This window comes from Cydia amplana, chromosome 1 (assembly GCF_948474715.1).
Source record: "Cydia amplana chromosome 1, ilCydAmpl1.1, whole genome shotgun sequence".
Lineage (NCBI taxonomy): Eukaryota > Metazoa > Arthropoda > Insecta > Lepidoptera > Tortricidae > Cydia > Cydia amplana.
In genome coordinates this window covers 6,575,969-6,592,213 of record NC_086069.1, presented here as the reverse complement: position 1 = coordinate 6,592,213, position 16,245 = coordinate 6,575,969, and the positions used below count along the sequence as shown (strand labels likewise).

At 39.0% G+C, this 16,245-nt stretch overlaps 3 protein-coding genes across 3 annotated transcripts in view; all 3 read right to left on the bottom strand.

Annotated features, from left to right (window-relative positions):
• Positions 1-11,525, bottom strand: part of LOC134653179 (endochitinase-like) — an 87,049-nt gene extending 75,524 nt beyond the window's left edge. The window contains exon 1 of the mRNA XM_063508529.1: positions 11,492-11,525. Within this exon, the coding sequence (XP_063364599.1) occupies positions 11,492-11,525 (34 nt within the window). The remainder of the gene's footprint in view (positions 1-11,491) is intronic.
• Positions 1,628-8,712, bottom strand: LOC134662499 (glutamate [NMDA] receptor subunit 1). The gene is made up of 17 exons (XM_063518749.1): positions 8,592-8,712; positions 7,675-7,835; positions 7,365-7,487; positions 6,972-7,243; positions 6,506-6,658; positions 6,090-6,263; positions 5,760-6,021; positions 5,561-5,662; positions 5,357-5,468; positions 4,931-5,098; positions 4,639-4,763; positions 4,197-4,431; positions 3,809-3,957; positions 3,326-3,483; positions 2,815-2,987; positions 2,435-2,688; positions 1,628-1,879 (listed from the first exon to the last, which is right to left on the bottom strand). Exons 2-17 carry the CDS (start codon positions 7,828-7,830, stop codon positions 1,697-1,699), a joined length of 2,799 nt encoding a protein of 932 aa, XP_063374819.1. The 5' UTR covers positions 7,831-7,835; positions 8,592-8,712; the 3' UTR covers positions 1,628-1,696.
• On the bottom strand, positions 9,948-11,421 carry LOC134652767 (tol-Pal system protein TolA-like). The gene is made up of 4 exons (XM_063507932.1): positions 11,266-11,421; positions 10,837-10,999; positions 10,462-10,655; positions 9,948-10,137 (listed from the first exon to the last, which is right to left on the bottom strand). Exons 2-4 carry the CDS (start codon positions 10,938-10,940, stop codon positions 9,962-9,964), a joined length of 474 nt encoding a protein of 157 aa, XP_063364002.1. The 5' UTR covers positions 10,941-10,999; positions 11,266-11,421; the 3' UTR covers positions 9,948-9,961.
• Positions 11,526-16,245: the final 4,720 nt, after the last annotated feature.

The window sequence follows — 16,245 nt, the reverse complement described above, 5'->3', positions numbered from 1 at the left end:
ATAAGAACAAAGAAAACTATACTCATCCTTTTCTTTTGGGTTCTATAGTTCGTTTTTTTAGCATTAGAAAGAACTTGAAAGAAGGTAAGCGATTTTGACATGTCTTTTAATTGAAAAACACTTTTTAAATATCAATAACTATTACTTATGAAAGCAGAAGACTATAAAAGATCGTATTAGATTCATAATTGTTACATATTTACCGTAACTTATTTTTAAAATGTGTTTTTCAATTAAAAAACACATCAAGATTGTTTACCTTATTTCTAATGCTAAAAAAAACGAACTATAGTACTAGTGTAAGACAATAAAGATACCTATATAAGTGTACTACATGTGCAAAGCACGAAGTAATTCGTTGCATTTAAACGGAACTATTCATGAAAAATATTTGTTCTTATTTTTTTTTTGTTCAAAAATAAGACGAGGTGAATGCTGAAATTTAGTATAACTCTTACTAATGGCGTGACCCATCATCAGAAAAAAATCAGGCCGAAAAGCTGTTAAGGCACAAGATGGTCCCTTATCCTGTCACGGCCTTTCGGTCGTATTCGCTAGGTGCACGACTGGTGCTGCCCTCATTTTGGCGGACTTTCTACGTTAAATCTTATGGGATGGAGTAAAATTAGTTCAAGCGGCTGCCGCTAGTACTAATGGCGGACATTCCATAAGATTACCTGTGTTTGTGACGATCAGCGCCACTTCCCCCTCCACCGACTTCGCACCTTGCCAATAAGAAAAAGAATAGCGCCACTAAAGTATGGAATTAAGGTCTTACGACAACGTAACGGACTAGCTACCGGGAAAAAAAATAAGTTGTTACTAAAAATTTCATGGTTATTTAATTCAGGGAACAAATAGTATTCGACGTATTCGTATTCGTACCTACTAAAAATCTATAAATTTAACATAGGCAGGCATCACAAGTTACATTAGTATTTATCATATGTATAGAGAAATAACTACATATATAAAAACATCCTTAAAAAATCAATAGGTATTTATATATTTTATAGTAGCCAATTCCGCGTAGGTAATTTGATACTTCCGTTGTCGAAATAACTCGACGGGGTTTAGGCAGGCATTAATACCAGTTTTGTAGTGCGCCTAAAAAAAGACTTCACGTTATTGTCCCAGTTATCGTTCCTCGTCAGAAACACAAGGAGCTAAGTGAATTAATTTGAATTTCACTTCTCATGCTCGCCAAAATCGCCATACAAACTGCCAGCCCTGACGGCGCGCCCCCGATCGGCGTGCCCCTCGCGGCCCGCGCCTCCGACCGGCCCGAGTACAATTTTCTTGTCTTGAATAAATACGGTAAAATAACCTAAAATATTGTATATTTTTGTATGTATATTTTACTCACAATCGAAGTGAAAAGCAGAGTGTATAAATCAGGCATAAATGTCCATTTTATCCTCGCTGCGCTCGGATCGGACCAATAAATTGCCTCGGATAGAAATGGATCGCTTTATGCCCTTGTTGTACAATCTACAATTTTATACCAATGACCGCCAAAAAAAATCTTTTAATTCTAGGCCGTGCTACATTTCAATACATTATATTAGGTATTTACTAGAATTAGCTTTAATTATTTGGTGTTGTAAGTAATGACTACGTCGCATGATGGTCTACGAAGAAGCCCACCCCATTCCTCATAGAACCACCTCACATAAGAATACACGTTACGGTTAAGTTAGACGACCAGATGCGATACATCAGGAGTGTAGGCAGGGAGGTACCGAGGCACTCTCGGCTCGTCGCGCCTCCTGATCGCACCTCGGTCCACGGCCAGGCTGATGCTCCCGGCCTCTTTCACTCCATTCGACTTGGCGCGCCGTTGCGAGGGCATTATCGAGGCTCTCATAGTCTTCCGTTTCTGAAAAATTACCAATATACCTCAAGAACAAATCAAACATTACTTATTTTATATATGTATCTACTTACGAAAGCTATATAACAATGCGTCCAACGAAGTCGTCGGGGCATCTAGCTATCCGAATGATAGATTTTTTTAGACGAAGTTCACTGTCTGAATTGCCGGGCATAGAAAAAAATAGATGGGGTGGGTCCCATTCAGTTTGGGGAGTGGCAGCAGAATACATTAGTGGATATTTTGAAACACGCTATAGCGTGATTAGATACTTGATTAGCAAGCGATTTCTTCAGAGCCGACGATCTAAAGCGGGAAACTAACCATGTCTTGATGAGTAAAAATAATAAATAAACATGAATCGTATATTTTTGATAGGTACTTATGCTTTAACAATTATAATTTCGATCAAAAACTAAACTAATGATATAAACTTGAAACGTTACAACAGGGTGTTGCCGAGCGTTAATCGGTCCAGTTTCGCGATTAAGTTTGGTCTCCGTAATGAATGGTTTTCGAGTTATCTGTGGTCCACGGCGGCGGTCTCTTGGTCTTGTTTACCTCAATGGTACCGCGCCAGCGGTCAGCCGCGTGCCGAGCGATTTCCATCCTCTTCTGCTTCTTAATCTGGTGCCGCTTGTACACCACCTCGATCACGATAAGCACTATTCCCCCAAAAATGCCCGCCAACACCAGTATAAACACCCCCGCCATATTCTTCAAACCCAACGTGTTCGGAGTCTTTTCGTTTTCTTCACAGTTTAAAAGATTATTACGTAATATCCAATTGTTGTCCAGTGACTCCATTATACCACCTATAACAACGCCATAGTTTAGGATGAATAAAGAAAAATATATAAGTAGGTTTCGATGTCAAAGTAGATATAGGTGTATGTAATATGTGAGACTATACCTATGTGCATGTAACTGTAGGTACTTACTTTCATGAAAGTCGAGTATAGCTAGGGTCACTTTGTCAGCCCACGGCGACCCTTTTTGTAAGCCAACCCCGTAGCCAGAGCGGCCGAACAGCTCTCCAGCAGTCACCAACTCGCAGTCCTGAGCCGCTTCAAACTCCAAACGAGAGGAGTCCCAGATAAAAGCCATTAATTTTCTGTAACATGAAGTTACCCTGTAGTGAATGCTTTGGAGGATAGGTACGTACTTATGGTGTAAACTGGGAAAAAGATGGGAGAGGTGAGACATGGGATAAATATTATACTACCGTAGAGTTAGAAACTTAGTAGAAAGGAGGGTATTAGTACCCTGTGGTGTGTAAAATACTGCTACAGATTCCCTAGCTTACTGGTAAAGAGTAGCGTGAGCTAGTACCTATCTCTATTCCTAACCCTTTATTTTTTCTGTATTTTATTGAGTAAATTTATTTGGCCCAGGCCTTTCGACAAAAAGGCCTGGCCGTGGCCGCGTGGATGATAATATAATATTATTTACCCATTTTTGACATCCTGAATGGCCTGCTCCGCGTTATCGTAGTTGTTGGCCTCCATGGTTCGGTACATGTTGGACAGTTCTACTTGACGTCTGAAGTACATATCCACTCCCGACCCCTTTACTGTTGCACACGTAAGATTCTCCATTGTGTTTCGGAGCTAGAACATATAAGTTACTCTAATGCATAGCATTATAATATTTATAATTCTAATCTCATTTTTATACTTAATATAATAATCGGTTATACAGCTAGGGTGGCTCAAATTCGTGACCATCAGTCGTGATTGGAAAGAACAAAACTTATTGAATTAAATTACAGAAGTTTTTGAAGCTAGTATATAAACTTATTCTAATAGCTAGCTACTTATTATAATGACAGCATTATAAGCAATAAGTAAGTACCTACCTACTTACCTTATATATTTTTTTAATTATATGCCAACCGTAAAAGACTGCATGAAGAATATTGCTAATAACACTTACCCTAGCATCATTAATTCCCGTGAGTTTGGTTTTTGGGCGTTCCAGCACGAGGAATGCAGCCAAGTTGGCAGTGTATGAAGCAACAATGATCATAGCAAAACCTGCCCACACCATGCCGAGAACTCTCGCAGAGAAACTACGGGGTGTCCCTGAAATGAGAATAAACATGTTTGTAAAATTTAAGACTAGGAGTAACGGTACCTAAGCAAATACTTAAAAATCTTTTATATTCATAATTCTTAAGAGGTGTTCGACATTCGTTAGAACTTCGAATCAGAGCGCGCCATAGTTTATATGTCGAGGACCGGTACGTAAAGTTAGGATTTTCTGCTATGCTTTCTTAAGTGTGTGTGTTTGTGTGTGTGTGTGTGTTTCTAAATAAGGTTACCTTCTCCAATGCCACTATTCAACAACACGCCCCAGGCAAACCAAATAGCGCTCGATAAATTCAACGCATCTTCTTCTGTCCCATCTATGTTAGCCAGCTTAAACCTTCCGAATGGCGAAAATCTGTCTAGCAGATACAAGACCAATGCCACTACGTGTACTGATACCATCACTAATATCCATAAGGTGTTCGAAAATGGTTGCAAGAACGATACCAGTGTTGATGACCGAGACGGCTGTAAAAAATAAAAATATTTTCAGTGCTTTACCTAATACTGCATACAGGGTGGACTGTGGTAACATGTTTAGAAACGACAAATTATACGACGTGAATGAGACTACAAAATAATATAATGAAAGATGCTATCTTTGTTTTCACGTTATAAACAATTTCGAGACCAAACGTATGTGAAGGATTCTGACAAAAAAAGTGCTCCTCTTACCTTTTTCTCCAGGATTGTTATACCTTGGTACTTAAAAGGTTTACTGAACTCAATAAATTCTGCTCTTTCAGGATTTATAGTCAGTGGGGCCACAATCATATCCGCGCGTTCATACACTAGTTCTCCTGCGGAAACATAGTATTAATATAATGTAACATATTATGGTCAGATAATCTGACTTGACAGAGCAGTAGTAGCCATCGTCTAGGTTAAATTCACTTGATGTCCCAATCCCAAGTCACACCACTCGACTGCTACATAATGTTCAATTGTAAAATGTCATCTCTTTTACCTATGAGACCGGTCCATTCCTTTTTTGGGCTAGGAGCAGAATAGTTTTTAATAACATAGTGCCCGAATTGTCCATCTGGTGAAAGTGCCAAAGAGTAAGTGAAGTTAATCCATGTAGCCAGGTGTTTCAGGAGGTCCATACAGAAACCTTTGCAGCAGTACAATTGATCTGGAAATATATAAAAAAAACATGTAATAACAAAGCATCTGCTCACTTTTGCACAATGATAAGTTATAGTCTACAACTTAATATTAATACATTGATATAGTTGTACAACAAAAGATGGCTTCCTAAACTCTATTAATGATTCTGAAAAATCTATTAATGATTACTAAGCATAATATATATGGCCCTTCGGTCCGGATACAATTCTGCGCCTAACCTAACCTGTAGGTAAGTTAAAAGATATAATATTTTTATTTATACCTGTATCATCGGTAGTATTATAATGTGGACACGGAATTTCTTCAGCGGTGCAATCGCTGCCATCATCAATCCGTCGTGCGTACACAAAGGGTTTTTCCTCTATTGTTAATACCTGAAACATAGGTATTTTCACACTACCAATACAGGCAACAGTTCGTTTAAGTACCTACTTAATTTTTATTGAGGTAACATAAAGAAACATACCTTCAAATGAGTAGGTATCATAAACCCTTCAGGCTTCGAAGGACTACGGCCCATCCAAATTATTTCTTGTTCTTTGAGCTCTAACCGCATCTTTCGCACATCCTAAAACAAAAACAATGAAATCATATATGTATTGTGAATCTAGGGGACGTTAGCGTTACAATTTAAGGTACCTGATATGAGAGGATTTTTAACAAACCTTGGAATAGAAATATTTCCCGACCGCTACATGTTCGCCTTGTGCTCTAACGTTCACCATATCATACTCGGCGTTAACTCTGTCCCCGTGGTCATCAAACGCCACATGGCCTGTCGCTCCACTCTCCAGAGTTTGCTTCCTTATGTAATCGAAAAGATGCCGACCAGTATTCCAAGTGCTTCCTGAGTTGTCGCAGTCAGATGGTGGGGCGTTAATTTCTTCAGTCGTATTCATGTCTCGTATTGCTGATGCAAGAACATAGCTGTAAAAAAAACATTGTAATTTCTGTTCACATCTGTAATTTTCTGCTTTTACAGGTTTTGTACGTACATGGAATCCTGGATATGAGCGTGCTCGTTGGTGGCGTTGACCAGGCGCAGCCCGAGCAGCCCCTCGGGGGCGTTGGCGGCGTCCAGCGCCTGCTCCGTCACCACCCACACATAGCCCGTCGTCGTCATGTTCAGAAACGTCGCATCGCGGAAAATTATTTCAGCGTCCGTTTTGCTGTAACAAAAGATTGTTTACGAATCGGTGTCACGACACCTGTAAAGCGTGTTAGGCTTTCTATTTTTTAAGTTAGTTAATCGATTGTTATACACAAATGTTTAAAGATAACTAAATAGCTCTGATTGCATGGACATGTCACGCTGGCGCCATTCTTTGCGGGTAGGTGAGCTATAATAGAGATATTACCTATCGAATTTAAATGACACTGCTACTCCTATGAAGCTTTAAGTTAACCGTACCTGGCATACATTAAGAAAACTCTTGACCTCGCAGTTTTTACTTCTATAAGTTTGTCACTGAAGGAGTCCAAGCCTGGCTCGAATTCAATAACTTGTTCGACCACTACTTTTCTGTCAACATCCTCGTCCACGCTTTGGGATGTCGTTTGAAATCTATAAAAGGCAATATTTATCAGATTCACAATTTAATGATGATTTAACGTCGGCTGCCTACGCATGTAAAGTTCTCAAAAAAGTAAGTACAGGGTGACTTCTGACCGGAGAAAAAACTTCCAAGCTTTTTTATCAACACCGAATATTTATTCGTAATAGAAATTCAGAATTGATTAGTTAACTGTATGTACCCATACTTAGTAAGAGAATAAAAATAAAAGTATTTTCAGCAACTACGCATTGCATCGGTGTGTGCCTTTAATACAGGCAAATATTCACGACCTTTTACGAGTAAATTAACAGGTTTACATACCGGCCTAGAATAGCTCGACCGTCGGTGTCAGAACTATGAATGAAGATGACCTTCATGTAATTAAAATGTTTCAGGACATCTACCCACACGTCAGCCTGATGAGAATAGGGAGGCACTGTCCGCAAGAACGATACGTGAATGTTCTTGTCAGAAAAGGCAGAGTCTCTTGAAGATATACCGATCACTGGGATGTGGTAAAACCCACTCGTGTATGACACGGCTGCCGGAGACAGGTCTCCAGTCAAAGGATGGGATACTACGATAGCATACACCTGAAAGGTAGGAAATCTCGTTACATAAATAATAGCTGACTAAAACTTTGAAGCTTAGAATACTTTTATTACATTGAAGATATAAAGTTTATTTTATGTAAATGGAAAATATATTACAAACCCGATGCCCAATCAGATCTTTACAAACGTTCAATGCAGTTTTAATAGGATTTGGGTCCATCAAGATTGAGTAGTCGTGATAGGTCACACCTCGTGGGACGTATTGATCCTTGAAGTTCAGATTCTGAAAACATCAAATACATTGTAAATTAGTGCAAGTAAGAAAGTTTAAACTGTTCAGCCACAGATTTTTTAATGCCGCCATTTTAGTAATGAGGTAAACTTTTCACAAATTAAGGTACCTGCTTTATCCATTAACAGACGGGTTATAGATAGAAGATAAAAACTTAAATAAATGTAGGTACTCTTACCGAAATGGTATCTTTGAAGAAGGCAATGGACTCATTGCTAGAGAGCACCCCTCCGACGTTATAATAGGTTGGGTTGGAGTACCGCCGCTGGTCTCTGTCGGCAGAGGCCAGCTGCCAGCAGCTCAGGGCTGTTATTATCCCGAGGAGGGACCTCATCCTCTCTGGTTACGAAAACTGAGGTAGAAAATAAATAAATAAACATTTGCAGAAATAAAAATGGCCGTAGGTAACTAAATTATAGCATTTGTGTTTTCCACCCTGTATATATGATTAAAACTTATTTATTTTAACAAAAATGTATTTCATTAAAATATATGCATACAAATAATAACACCCTATCGTACCTACTTGAAACTCTTTAAGTGCAGTTACCTAAATCAACATACGAGTAGGTACGATGGGAGAACCTATATTAAGTAAAATAATTAGCTTCTTAACAAGGTGTACAAATATGACTACCTAATTATCAAATGGCGTGGCTGTTACGTGTTTCATATCATACTTCTGATACTTCAATTAGATACTACATCATTAAGCGTATTAGATTAATTTAACAAATAGAGATTGCCTTATCAATCACAGAACACATTTATTTGGTTTGCTATAGAGGTTTGCAATAGGCGTTTTAAGTTTTAAAACGCTCTTATCTAAGCTAAGAAGGTAAACTTAATTTGCTTCATAAGAAACGAGAACGTAGGTATAGGCGCTTTATCTACCAGAATTCCTAACAGCTGTACTGATGAGTTTACGTAACAAGTAACAACCATGATCCCACCGCGTAACTTATAATTACGACTGAATATTTCAGGCACTGAGTCCCGCCCTTCTGGGCAAGTTAGATGGGATCTCTCACTACAACCTATATAATATATTATTCATCGCCGCTTAGTGCTAAATAAGGGGCGTATTTTACTTACCAGTGAGTAGATTCTTTAGTCACATTTACGTCATTGTTTTGTTTAATATTACAGTAAAAAATATTATTCTGTGAGAGAACAGCTGAGGGATGCTGTGGTACAGCGGTAGATGGAGCCTGCTCTGCGGTTGTCATGGTTACCGCGCAGTCGTATCGGCAACTTCGATTCGATCAATGCTAGACGATGGAGGAAGTAAAATCCGAACATTGATTGTTTTGGCGAATAGAGAAGGAATATTTTTTTCACCTCAGCAGCTCGAACAAGGGTACTTTGCTACTTAAAAACAGTGAGCAAAATCGCATTTTGCTCACTGAGTGAGACAAAATGAGCAAAATGCGATTTTGTTCACTGTTTTTAAGTAGCAGAGTACCCTTGTTCGAGCTGCTGAGGTCAAAACTTAATTGTTGGTATATCTTAAGAAAACATTAGTGAATAGAGGTAAGTGATGAAGAAGGAATACATTTTTCGGGTTCTCTAATATGTTCTCACTGCTAAGGTGAAAAGTTTTGTGAACTACACGAGATCAAAGTTATTTACATCTCGTGCGCTTTTGAGTCCCTTACTACGCTCAAGATTCTAGTATAGAATCTTTCGCTTGCACGGGACTCAAAATAAGCACTCGAAGAAATATCAAACTTTGATCTCTTGTTGTACAAATAACTATTTATTTGATTGCTAGAGAGTATTAGGGTATAATCGAGATAAATTATACAAATCGTTATGCGGTAGTAAAATATGTATTTTTATGAAAAGAACTATTACCTACTTAGATAACAATTTACAAAGCAGGTAGTCTTAAAAAACAAAAAAAAATACATTAGGTATATCAGATATCAGGTATAATACTTAGTTAACAAAACAGTTACAACTATTTGTAATCTCACGTCTCTAATACCTAACGAAAGGAAACATAATATTATCCGGCTCGAAGGACCAATACGATGAAACTTTATAACAAATATTATGTAATTTTACATTAATGTTTGAAATATTTTGTCTTTTCTCGTGTTACATAAGCACTGTGGTAAATAATAAATTGCTTTACATGCAAGTAAGTAATTATTAATTTAACAAAGAACATGAAATTAATTATATTTGGTATACCAACATACCAACTTTACTAACTTAGCTATGTTTCGAGTTCATTTTGTCATTCGGTCTCGTTTACAGGCACACATAAAAGGAACCGGATTGTACCTAATATAAAATTAGCTGGAGTCTAAAGTTTAGATTCTAGATAGTTCAATATTTTTATTGCATGGAAAAGAGGGCTTTAGGACTTGGTCTCCCGTAAAATACGACGCTGTGCACAGCGTACGTACAGCGACAACGGGAAACCGCAGCCTTAGATAGATTTAGCGTTCAGGTGTTCAAGACCAAGCCCAAGCTCCATGTGCAGGCGGTGTCCAGGTGGGCGCGGGCCAGGCCCAGGGCGCCCAGGAGGGCTGCAGCGCGGCCGCGGCGGCAGAGGCGGCGTGGTGAGCTGCTCCGGCGGCGCCGGCGGCCCCAGAGCTTGACAGCACCGACAACTTCACTGATTCTAGGTCTGAAATCATTTCACTTGTCAATTTTTTAATCGTTTGGTCGACTTAGGGCCAAATTGAACCAACCACACTCGCCTGACTAAGTGTAAGGCCTGAGTGAACGCTCGAGTTGGGCGTGCAGTGGGGCGGGGCGTGCGGCGTGCATGTTAAACAAATGCAAACGTATAGGAGCGGCCTTAGTGCACGCTGCTCAAATCACTTGGGAGCTCGATTTATGCGTTAGAGGGAGCAAGTGATATTGCTATCTCATTCTACCGCATGGCTGCGTCCCTTGGAGTGGCCGGCGTTGGCCCATCGTGTAGAGGAGCCCTTACACAGAATCTTACCAGCATTGTGCAGCCTGGCAGCCTGGTTATGCGCCGCTTGCTGGATAGCGCGGGCAGCCGCCGCCTCTCGCGCCGCGGCGATCTTCTGAGCGGCCGCCGCGCGCGCCTTCGCTGCCGCCAACTGTGCTTGCGCGTGCACCGCCGCCTGCGCTGCTTCGAGCGCGTGCGCGCGGGCGTGCCTGGCTGCTTCCTCGCTGTGAAGTTAGGGTTCAATAAGTCGTCCTTAAATTCAATTTTCTACTACATGTTGACATTTCGTAGTAGTATTAGGTAACCATTTTACCCAAATACTCGTGCCCTCGTGGTATTCAAGTTTAGATCTAGTGACAATTTAAGTGGAAAACATAAGTAAGTAAGCTAGCACCGCGCGGTTACCTTTTATGAGCGGCATGAGCGGCCGCAGCTTCCTTAGCGCTGGCGACGCTCTGCTGCTCTAGCGCAGCGTGCTTTGCGGCCGCGACTTGGTGCTGAGCGGCCATAACCGCGGCTGCTGCTGCCTTCGCTGCCGCTACCGCCCCCGCTACGTCTGTACTCGAATCTGAAAATACAGGTATACTCGTACCCGCTTTAAATACTGTTACTAGTTGGAGTACTGTACGTAGTAGTAGTTTGAACTCAGAAGTTTAGAGATACGACATAAATAGTGAACATTCAGGAAATTGCCGAGTTGTAGGTAAGTACTAGCACTAATTCTGTAAGTAGAATATATAATCTAATCCACGATAGTGTCTCCTTAATTTTAGTTACGTACTTTTTCCTGTCCTATGAGGACTTGTATATATTTTCACGTCGCGTAGGTCTTACCATGTGAAAGCACCACGGGTCTCCAAGGAGCTCCGATGGAGTTGACCGGGCTGAGGTCCCAGCCCAGGCTGCGCTTGTCGGGCTTACTGCCGATGGCTGTAGCCACGAGAGTGAAGGCAAATACCTGAATTTAGTAAACAAAAGTTTACTGACATCATCTTCTTAGCATAACAGACTATTAATTAAACACGGCCAAAGCTACATTAACAGTCGATAAGTATGAAACCATCTGATACCCTTGCCTCTGTTACTGTTACCATCTGTTACTATTACCTATTGAACCCCTAGTGTAAATTTCATTCAACAGCGTGACGGACGTACGCGTTTGCGTTAAGTAGGTATGTATAAGTCTCATTAATTACCTATGGGATTTTGGGTTTCCAAAACGTCCCGCTAGGCGCGTTGTTCTAAAAACCCCTACCAAACGCGTCATCACGGCACGCTATCAAATGAAATTTACACACTAATAGGGGTAGGTACTATTGAGTTTAAAAATATAGGGTATTTGGGTACCTATTGCAAAGCAAAGTTAAACACACTCGCAAAAGCTAAAGCTAAATTTAAGCTTTTGTTTTTTTAAACCACTTACCAAAACTTTAAAAGACATGATGATTTGATGATGGTTCTGTTGCTGTCCGTCTTATATCAAGGGATACTTGTAATGTGATACCAATACAGAACATTGGACATTTTATATTGTTGCACGCGGAAGTTGGCAGTGTAGAAAGGGATCGCCATTATTCCTAAGAACAAGTAGAATCCGTCATTATATCAGGCGAAATGAAAGGAAGTGTTATATGAGCGGCGGAGGGAGCTAGGTAATCATATATCTACACACGACGAGGCTTAAAACTGCAATATCAATAACTATATACAAGTACCCATTCATACCAGTCGATATTTTTTGGTGAATAAAAAAGCACATTTTTAGTGTTCCCTAGTCAACGGGGATCTCTTATACATATGTAGTTTCGCCACGTCCGTCTGTCTGTCCATCTGTCATTCCGCGAATCAATCCATCTCGAAGATCCGGGTACGAAAATATCCGAATGGTCGTTTTACTACCCCCTCTACTTTTTGTTCCGGTTTAGAAGTCCTTTAGGGTTTAATTATTTTTTCACCTCAGCAGCTCGAACAAGGGTACTTTGCTACTTAAAAACAGTGGGCAAACTCGCATTTTGCTCACTGAGTGAGACAAAATGAGCAAAATGCGATTTTGCTCACTGTTTTTAAGTAGCAAACTACCCTTGTTCGAGCTGCTGAGGTGAAAACATAATTATTGGTATATCTTAAGAAAACATGAGTGAATAGGTAAGTGATGAAGAAGGAATACATTTTTCGGGTTCTCTAATATGTTCTCACTGCTGAGGTGAAAAGTTTTGTGAACTACACGAGATCAAAGTTATTTACATCTCGTGCGCTTTTGAGTCCCTTACTACGCTCAAGATTCTAAATTAGATTCACGAGCGTAGCGAGTATAGAATAGTATAGAATCTTTCGCTTGCACGGGACTCAAAATAAGCACTCGAAGAAATATCAAACTTTGATCTCCTGTTGTACAAATAACTATTTATCACACTTTGCTCTGAAAAGATCTTATTCTCATGCTTATGCATGCTATATTGATTATATTGTTCCCGCGGGAGTTATGGATTGTGAAAAAAAAGCTATAACTCCCTATTTTTTTTAATTATGTCACTAATTCATCATACAAACCAAGAAGCGTAAATGACGAGTACCTATTAATTTATAATATTGACGGTTATATTTTAATAGTTTTGTTTTTATGTTTAAAAATAATTTGATTTAGGTATTTAATAGCCGTTTAATAGGTAGTTAACTATTTATTTTACATTGGGGCAAAGTAGTTGTTTAACCTCGTGTTAATATTGATACCCGAACAAGCGAAAGATTCCAAAATTGAACCACGAGCGTAGCGAGTGGTTCGAAAAATGTAATCTTGAGCGTTGCGAGGGTTTCAAGGCACGAGGGTTAAACAAATTTTACCACCGAGTGAAACACAATTTTTTTCATTAGGTACCTACACCAACACAAGGAAAATACTAACTGTAAAATATCAATCAAAGTCAATCGATTCAAAATTAATGTCATTAAATATATATAAGTCAATTCTAACAACAAACATAAGAAAACAATTCAAAATTTGCATTTGATTACTTTGCCTCACATGTGAATAAAATTAAATAAGAGTTCCTTAAATAAATAGGTACCTACGTACTGTATGTATAGTAACGGCACCAGTCATGGGACATTTAAGGGGAAATTTGGAGTATTTGTGATATTTCCCTGATACATGTAAAAGTTCTACCGCTTAGCTTGTTAAAAGATGAATATCCTATCCTTCTTTCATGTTTCAGGCGTGTTGTATCAAAGATACTGCAGTCAGTTTCCACATAATTAATAAATTAAAAATATGTGTTTTTTCTCCAGTCATGGACACCAAAGCTCCAGTAATGGAACCCCGGTAATGGACGTGGATCCAGTAATGGGCCCCCTATAATGGGCATACCCTATCAGTATAAGATATTGGAATAGGGAATAAGTTTTTGGCAAAAAACTAGTTATTAGTCATTTTTGTCACCCGATTGCATTGTCATCCGATTTGCATACGTATCCAAAATTTCAACTCAATCGGAAATCCGAAAGTGGCTCAAATGCCATTTCCAAGATTTGAACCACACTAACTAATACAGGATGGATTTTCTTTTTGGGTCAGTGAGGGCAGCTACCACATCCCGTGCTGCTACGAGAAAACGGTCTTAGAAGACCTTCCCTCGATTTCAAATTAATGAAGATTGGCTTTTACAGATTTTGGAAAAAACATACAGGGTGCGAGGAAAAGGTAATTTTTGACAAACTTTTTTTTTTATGCCAATCGATCCCATTCCTATTGAGGATCAAAAGCTTGTATGGAACAAAAAATAATTTCCGGCTAGAAAAGCCACAAATCGAGGAAAACATTTCCCATACAATTTGTATGAAAATGAAAACTTTTATTTTTCACATGCTATTTTTGTATGCCAATCGATTCCATTCCTATCCAGTCTCAATAGTTTTTTTGGGGTCAAAATGAAATTTCTCATTTTCTCCATAGTAAATGTATGGAAAAAGTTTTTATTAATTTGTGGCTTTTTAGTACATTACCGTAAGTTGACCCCAAAGAAACTATTGATACTAGATAGGAATGGAATCAATTGGTATAGAAAAATAGCATGTGAAAAATAAAAGTTTTCATTTTCATACAAATTGTATGGGAAAAGTTTTCCTCGATTTGTGGCTTTTCTAGCCGGAATTTTTTTTTAGTTCCATACAAGCTTTTGATTCTCAATAGGAATGGGATCGATTGGCATCAAAAAAAAGTTTGTCAAAAATTACCTTTTTCTCGCACCCTGTATGTTTTTTCCAAAATCTGTAAAAGCCAATCTTCATTAATTTGAAATCGAGGGAAGGTTTTCTAAGACCGTTTTCTCGTCGCAGCACAGGATCTGTTGGCTGCCCTCACTGACCCAAAAAGAAAATCCATCCTGTATAGAAACTAACAGGGCAAGTTAAATAAAATTTTGTAAAAACGATATTAATTTATCCGAAGTCCGAGGAGACCTCCTGACATAGTTCGTACGAGTAACTACATTATACTTCTGTATTGTTTAAACATGAAATTACGCCATGGCAAGCATCATTATGTAAATTATCCCATCATAGGAGGTATGCAGTTTTACAGCTCCTATAATGGGATTGGGCAAAATACCACTATTTTTTATACATCTCTAGAGTCATAACATAATGTGTTGTATACCTTATCTCATGGTAGATGCAATTAACAAAATACATTCTAGTTTACACCAAGTAATAATTAACTACAATTTAATATATGAACTCACCTCTCTTAGCGAAGTTGTTAAGAATTCTTACTGGTTATTTTTTCCAGTGACACGACAACTTTTGGGTTGGCGCCAATTTCTTAAAAAGTAACCGAAACTAATAAAAAGTCAAACTTAAACAGCTCTATGACTCTTATTTATGGTAAAATATTGCCAGTGTTTATAAACTATTTTTACATACTTATTTTAGAGGATTTGTGGTTTTATGTCCCATTACCGGTTCCACGTCCATTATAGGGTCCATTACTATAGATACATACATATCTACAGTGCCGGCCCGAGCCCTTGATCAGGGTAGAGCGAAATCGGGTTTTGGCGCCCTGTGTCAACAAAGCAAACTTCAAAGTTTTCAAGCGTATTTTCCATCCACCCCCCCCCCCCCCCTCGCCACACTCGCGTCTTTTAAAACTTTTTTTTCTCATTTACCATTTTGGCGCCCCCCTTGCTTGCCATCCGGCGCCTAGAGCGGCCGCTCCACTCGCTCTACCCTAGATAGATAGTTTAGTATATGTATATTTTACACATACTTAGGTTGTACAGCTACTAAACTCGTATTGGAACAGATTTTGTTGATCAAGTAAGTAATTTCTTATCGAGAGCGCCCAGCTCTTATCATTGCTTCGCTTATGATAGGGTGCACATTATACAATCTCTGCAACCTCTTCATTGTTGACCTTACGTAACCCTATTACGTAAGTTAGGTAGTTTGTTAGGCACATAATTGGGAAATTACCTATAGGATGCCTATAGGTACGTACATAGGTAATAGGTACGATACCATACGCAGTATCTTCTAGTAGTTTGCGTAGGTAGGTACCTGGCAAGCATGGAACATATTAGGTATATTTGATAAAATATAATTCTCATCCGGTAAACAGATCAGTAGAAGGTAGATCTTACTTCGGCCTGGATCCTCTACCATAACACGGTTTACAATGGTCGTATCTGGGTAGTATGTAAGTTAATGTAGTCACTAGTCAATAATTATTGAAATTTGCCGCCTTTTTGTACATTTTTTAAATTTATTTTATGACCATGGCCTTTTTGTACAGACAAAGCTGGGTTACCAGCTTAACCA

Coding starts and splice junctions, on each gene's coding strand:
- LOC134652767 (XM_063507932.1), bottom strand. CDS start 10,940: ATGGCCGCTCAGCACCAAGTCGCGGCCGCAAAGCACGCTGCGCTAGAG. Junction 10,656..10,836: donor GCTCATGCCGCTCATAAAAG/GTAACCGCGCGG, acceptor CTAACTTCACAG/CGAGGAAGCAGCCAGGCACG. Junction 10,138..10,461: donor TGCCAGGCTGCACAATGCTG/GTAAGATTCTGT, acceptor AAATGATTTCAG/ACCTAGAATCAGTGAAGTTG.
- LOC134662499 (XM_063518749.1), bottom strand. CDS start 7,830: ATGAGGTCCCTCCTCGGGATAATAACAGCCCTGAGCTGCTGGCAGCTG. Junction 5,663..5,759: donor GGAAATATTTCTATTCCAAG/GTTTGTTAAAAA, acceptor TTTTTGTTTTAG/GATGTGCGAAAGATGCGGTT. Junction 3,958..4,196: donor GAATAGTGGCATTGGAGAAG/GTAACCTTATTT, acceptor TTCTCATTTCAG/GGACACCCCGTAGTTTCTCT.